Source organism: Zootoca vivipara, chromosome 1 (assembly GCF_965207765.1).
Source record: "Zootoca vivipara chromosome 1, rZooViv2.hap1.1, whole genome shotgun sequence".
Taxonomy (NCBI): domain Eukaryota; kingdom Metazoa; phylum Chordata; class Lepidosauria; order Squamata; family Lacertidae; genus Zootoca; species Zootoca vivipara.
Genome location: NC_142582.1, coordinates 131,855,173 through 131,861,312, shown reverse-complemented (window position 1 = coordinate 131,861,312; position 6,140 = coordinate 131,855,173). Strand labels below are relative to the sequence as shown.

At 51.4% G+C, this 6,140-nt stretch overlaps 1 protein-coding gene and 1 non-coding gene across 2 annotated transcripts; one reads left to right on the top strand and one right to left on the bottom strand.

The window, feature by feature from the left end:
* Window positions 1–1,813: 1,813 nt before the first annotated feature.
* Window positions 1,814–2,113, bottom strand: LOC148687769 (signal recognition particle RNA). Its single transcript, XR_015946853.1, has one exon.
* Window positions 2,114–2,264: 151 nt separating this feature from the next.
* LOC118097582 (small ribosomal subunit protein uS14) lies at window positions 2,265–3,445 on the top strand. Its single transcript, XM_035140622.3, has 3 exons — window positions 2,265–2,341; window positions 2,697–2,796; window positions 3,293–3,445. Exons 1-3 carry the CDS (start codon window positions 2,280–2,282, stop codon window positions 3,299–3,301), a joined length of 171 nt encoding a protein of 56 aa, XP_034996513.1. The 5' UTR covers window positions 2,265–2,279; the 3' UTR covers window positions 3,302–3,445.
* Window positions 3,446–6,140: the final 2,695 nt, after the last annotated feature.

Sequence of the window (6,140 nt, the reverse complement as noted above, 5' to 3'; positions counted from 1 at the left end):
CTCTTGTGGTTTTCAGGAACTGGTATTCCAAACAGTGCCGGATTTATGTATACGCTAAACAAGCTATAGCTCAGGTTCCCACTCTCTTGGAGGCCCCCCCAAAAAATGTAAAGGAAAAAATACCTGGGTGTACATTTCTAAAATATAAGATAAAAACAAATAAAATAAAACAGAACCTACAGAACAGTGTTTTGTCCTGTATAGGCTCCTATGATGTAAGTCATGGACCCCGCCTGCTAGTCTGCTCCCTAAAATATATAGAGAAATGGTTTGCTCCTTTCTATATATAGGGTGCCTACAGTCTGCATGGACTTTGCACGGCAACATGTGCAAATGGCTCGAGATACCTATTAGGTCCATCAATTACCATATAGCATATATTCAAGACAAAAAAGCGACAATTTGTTGTTGACAAAGGACAGCTAGACATATAGAGAGCCCCATTACCTTCAGTAGCTTAGGGCCTCATCAAACCTAAATCCGGCCCCGATTCTGAAGCATTACTGCAGAGCCCTCATGGCTAAAAATCATGGCTAGCCCTCTCCTCCACAAATCTGTCTGATCCTCTTTTAAAACCCTCTAGGTTGGTGGCCATCACTGCCTCATGTGGAAGAGAGTTCCGTAGTTTAACTCTGCGCTCATTTGCTTGCACAAAGCAGAGGTTAGACTTTATCCGTTTTTTTACTGAGTGTTCCTTTGGAGTTGTTTGGTGGGGAAGTTATTCTGCAAAGCAAATTCATCCTGATTCGGGTTGAGGGGTGTTTATACATCGAAGAACCATTAATTATCCTTCCACCCACCCCACCCACTTTTGAAGGCCCTTCCCATCACTTCCCTTGTCTGGTTCTTTCCTAAAGTGGATTTGTTACGCAAGGGCAACAAAGAGAGTTCATCTTACTACTTCAACTGCACAATACTCAATTTCAGATGCCCTTAAATCGCTCCCACAAAATGTTGGCAGTTTCTGGAGGCACGAAGGGACTCCAGGAGAAGGCATCAAGAAGACCAGGGCCCTGCAAGGGTGATCATCAGGGATGATGGGACTTGTAGTCCCAAACATCTGGAAACCAGTTTAGAGACAGCTTCAATGGACCGTATCTGGGAATCGGAATTTACATTGTTGGGGGATCACGCTATTACCCATTTCTAAATAAAAGTGAGCTTGCGTATTTACCTGTGGTTACGGTTACAGAAGGGCTTGTCTGTCTCTGCAACTTAAAGATCCTAAAAGCATTTTCCCTCTCACCTTCCTATGCCGGAGCGCCAGTCCGGGTGCGCTGCGCTGACCCCTGCTGGCGGCGCCGGGGAAGTGCGCGCGGCCCGAGCGGCACTTCCTGGCTGTGGCCAGGAGGGAGCGGTCGCGCAGCGCTCTCGGGTCCTTGGGAGGTCTTGGGAGAAATGCAGCTCAACGGGGCCAGAAAGGGCTTGCAGAGCGCCGTGCAAACTCCCTTTCCCGCCCCGCAGTCCCCGCCACCCGCGGCATCCCGAGATCTCCGTGCCCACGGGGCCAGTGGCTTTTCCTGCGGGCTGAGGAATTCCTGCAAGCGGCTGGGGATTATCCTGGGGGCCAAGGCATCCTCGGGAAGGGTTGGGCGGCGATTTCCCTGGATGGAATAAATGCATTTGCTATTGCTCTTTCTGTAGCGTCTCTCTCGGAATCGCCCTTACTAGACCAATGGTTGTTTTTTATTATTATTATTAGTTCTAGCAGCAGCCCAAGTTCCTTGCGCCTCCTCTCTCTGAACTGCGCTTATTGATATTCTTCATATTCTTATTTTGTTGCATTGAATTGAACTGAGCTGAGCTGCAGCAAAAGAATCTGGGTTTCGCTGTGTTGCCCAGGTAAGGCTGCAGCGGCTATTCACAGGCGCGGTCCCACTACTGATCGGCACGGGAGTTTTGACCTGCTCCGTCTCCGACCTGGGCCGGTTCACCCCTCCTTGGGCAACCTGGCGCGCCTCGGCTCCCCGGGGCTCGCCATATTGATGCCGAACTTAGTGCGGACACCCGATCGGCATAGCCCACAGCAGCCCCGAACTCCTGAGCTCAAGCGATCCGCCAGACTCAGCCTCCAGGAGTAGCTGGATTACAGGCACGCGCCACCGCGCCCGGCTGGAGGAGCCACAAGGAACTGCGCCTCTTGGCTCGGCCCGGGGTGACGTCACGGGAGAGGGGCGGGGACAGGAGGCGCGGGGCACCACGGGAGAGACAGAGCCCGCCACGTGCGCGCGTGCGCGCTCCGGCGCGGCCTTTCCTTCCCTCGCCAGGCGCCGAGCAAGATGGGGCACCAGCAGCTCTACTGGAGCCACCCGAGGAAGTTCGGCCAGGGATCCCGGTCCTGGTGGGTGGAAGGCGGCGGGAGGGAGGGAAGGGGGTCGGGGGGTCATTAGGGTGAGGGGGGGCCGGAAGGAAGGGAGGGAGCCATGAGGCGCCTCAGGGAGGGAAAGAGGGAAGAGAAAGGGGGGCAGAGGGGGCGCTGTATAGGGAGTGGGGGGGAGAGGAGGGAAAGGGCAGCTAAGCCCGGGGGGAGGGGTCTCGGGGGGGGCTGAGGGGGCGCTTCCTCCGAGGGGGGAGGGGGGAGTAAAGGGAGGGGAGGGGGGCAGAGGGGGCACTTCCTCCGAGGGGGAGTATAGGGAGTGAGGGGTCCCTCCTGCCCCCCCCCCGCTGACCCACAGGCCTCTCCCCCCCCCCCACAGCCGCGTGTGCTCCAACCGCCACGGCCTCATCCGCAAGTACGGGCTCAACATGTGCCGCCAGTGCTTCCGCCAATACGCCAAGGACATCGGCTTCATCAAGGTGAGGTGGGAAGGGGGGTGGATGGATGGACGAGGGCAGAAGGGGACGGGGTGGGTGGGTGGGTGGGGGACCCCCCTTCTCTGGGGAGAGAGGCCAGCGAGGGCCGTTAGCCCTGCTCCTTGCGCTGCCCAGAGCCTAAAAGGCGGGCAGAAGGGGCGAGTAATAAAGAAGCAGGGACGTTAATGCAGAGGGAAGTCAGGGGGGGTGAAGGGGGGTGGGTTATGGTGATGGGATAAAAGGGAGAAATGTATAATATGAATGATAGTGTAATGTTATGAGAGAATGTATTGTTTGTGAAATAATAATAATAAAAAATAAAAGGCGGGCAGAAGGGGCGAGGAGCCAATTGCTTCTTCCCAAGAGGAGAGAGGCTCGAGAGTAGAAAAAGGGGCCTCTTGGGTCCTGGCAGTCACAGGCCTAGAGGAAGAAGCCACGGTTTGGGGAGACTCCAAGAGAAAGCCACACTAAACGCCTTTGCTCTTCTCTCACATTTCAGCTGGATTAAACACCTGTCCACCCACAGAGATGGCCTGAAGAGGACGGCAAACATGGAAGCTGCTTCGGCCGGATGAGACCCTCTCGCCGCACATAAGATGCTTTTGTGTACAGAAAAATAAAAAATAGGGACTTGTTGGCCCAGATTCTCAAACTCTGGTGTGTGATGTTCATGATTTGGCATAGTTCTATAGTCATAGCAAATAGCGCTTGGGAAAGGAGGAGGTGGCAGGGGTGGATTCCAGCACCCAAAAAGGGGCCTTGTCATCTGCCTTGTCATCTTATGACCAGTATCCATGGTATGAGTTAGGGGCCTAACTGAAGAGGAGTCTTAGTTACAGAGAGACTCCTCTGTTTCCCGACTGTTCTTTTTGTACCTGGTTGCTTCTCATAACAACATATAGGAGTCCTGCAGCTGCTTCAGGCTAGTGGCAGCCTTGCTGTCCTCACAGGGGCCAACCAGGCACCTACAGTATGGGAAGCCTTTAAGCTAGCAGGACCTTCCTGCAGTTTCCAGCAAGTGGGTTGGACCCAGGGTATACGTTTCAGAGGTCCTGCTTTCTCCAGGCAGGGGTGGGAGTTGTCACCTTCGTAATCAACCTCACACTCCAATCTAAATGAAGGGTTAAATTCCCAAGTTTTTGTGCTTTATATAAAAACAAATTACTGCCAATTTTACAAAGCAGATTTATTGTATGATCTAAAGGGGTTTGTTGTGGGTGTTTGAATTTTGATAAGGTGATCTACGCAACAGCCAGTAGATGGCAGGAGAGAGAGATTATACCCACTATTCTATGTATGTATGTACGGTACTGTATATCTAGAATTTTTAAACTCTGGAGTTGTAGCGATGAGAACTGCTGGAGCTCAAGGCAGCTAGGAAGCATTTTTCTCTATTGCAAGATTGGGGGGAGTGAGTAACAGGGAAAATACATTTTGCAGGTGCTAAAATGAATGGGTAAAGCAACTGTAAAACAGGCAATGAAACACCAGTGGAACCACTTCAATTTGAAGTCTGACTGTCATACCAGACTGTGTTGGAGGATCTCACCACAGATTGGTGGGAGTCTTCCCCAGAAATCCACATGTTGAAGGGGCAAAGCTTGGAGGTCCTGGGTTCAAGTCCTGACCTCCGAGTAGGCTGAGGGAGGACTCTGCCTGAAACTGGAGAGCTGCTTTCCACCACTCTGAGCTAGAGTGATCAATTGTTTCAGTGGTTTTCAACCTGTGTGCCGTAGCACCTTAGGGTGCCTTGAAGGATGGTCAGGGGTGCAATGGGCAACACTGGCCTCTGTCCCTCTTTCCTTCCCTCCCTACTCTGATGCCCTCTCTGCCTCCCCAAGGCTTGTTGCAGCAGCCCTGGCTACAAGCTCCACAGGCGAATGGTGCCTCTGGGGCTGGCCAGGGGGTGCTTCACGGGCCCCTGTGGGGCAGTGTGAGGAGGTACCTCTCTTTGGGGCAGGGGAGGCAGCTGTGACTGTCCAGAGGACTTCCTTGGAGAGGGGAGAGAAGGCTGAGGGAACCCTCCACAAGGGTTATTGGTATGTTTTTGTTTGATTATGCCCTGGGATCTTTGGGATGCTTTTGAGAGCCAGTGTGGCTTAATGGTTGGAGAGTCAGACTGGGACTTGGGAGACCAGGGTTCAAATCCCCCACTCAGCTATGAGCTTCACTACCGGTAGGTGATCTCAGGCACCGGTCACTGCTTTCTCTCAGCTAATCCTACCTCGCAGGGTTGTTGTGCAGGATTAATAGGAGAGAGAACCATGCACACTGCCTAGAGCTTCCTGGAGGAAAAGGAGGGGTATAAATGCAATAAATAAATAGGTAAATATTGTTTGCTAACCGGGGGGGGGGGAGGCTTCGGTCTCCTAAGCTCTTTCTCTGATATCCAACCCTTTTAAATTCAGCTTCTGAAAATAGTGCTCCACTGCCTTCCTCTTCTAACATCTTCAGTTTGTGTCTGTGCCAAATTTATGGAACACCTAGAAATAAATGCCTTTATCAGCTCCAAGCCATCCTAACACCCTCCTCTAGCTGGGACCAGAGCTGGATTTAAAGGCAGAGCATCAAGTCAATATAACATCCAGGGGCTTCCCAAAAGCCATTAATGGAATATGCCACGGAAGGTTGCAAAAACAGCTGCAGACATATGCAGGACTAGCCCATGATCAGGCAGGGGAGAAGAGCAGAGAAGTCTGGCTTCTGGATCCATCCTCTTCTGACAGACACTCCCAACAGAAAGAAGCCCACAAGCAGGACTGGAACAGCAGCAAATCTCTCCTGGCTCCTGATTCAGCAACTCACATTCATGAGCTCCTGCCTCTTGTTTCTGTGTGGATGTGAGACTGTGCAATACCAGCCATGCTAAAAGTTACAGGGTGATATCCAAATAAGCCATCCGTTCATTTCATTTCCACGGGCCCCATTTTGACCATGATTAATGTCTGTAGAATCGTATAGTTGGAAGGGACCCCCAAGAGTCATCTAGTCCAGCCCCCTGCAATGCTGGAATCACAGCTAAAGAATCCTACATTGCTTTTGCTGTTGGGTGCAAGGGAATACATTATGTCGATCATTTAAATGCCCTGCTGTCTCCCAAAGTTGGAGGAAAGAATCGTTAAGATAACAGAAGCAATTAATAAACAGAGCATCAGAATATGAAACGGCACGAGAAAAGAGCAAAAGGGTTGAGAGCAGGAGGGGAATCGCTCACAGGCCAAAGAGGACTTTGCATCACAAAGTGTAGCAAGGTTTTTAGCTGGGGCAATCAGAATAAAATGCACTTTTTGACTATTGATTCAAAACCGTAAAATGTATTTTATATAATTGACTTTTTATTTCTATTC

Coding starts and splice junctions, on each gene's coding strand:
- LOC118097582 (XM_035140622.3), top strand. CDS start 2,280: ATGGGGCACCAGCAGCTCTACTGGAGCCACCCGAGGAAGTTCGGCCAG. Junction 2,342..2,696: donor GGCCAGGGATCCCGGTCCTG/GTGGGTGGAAGG, acceptor CCCCCCCCACAG/CCGCGTGTGCTCCAACCGCC.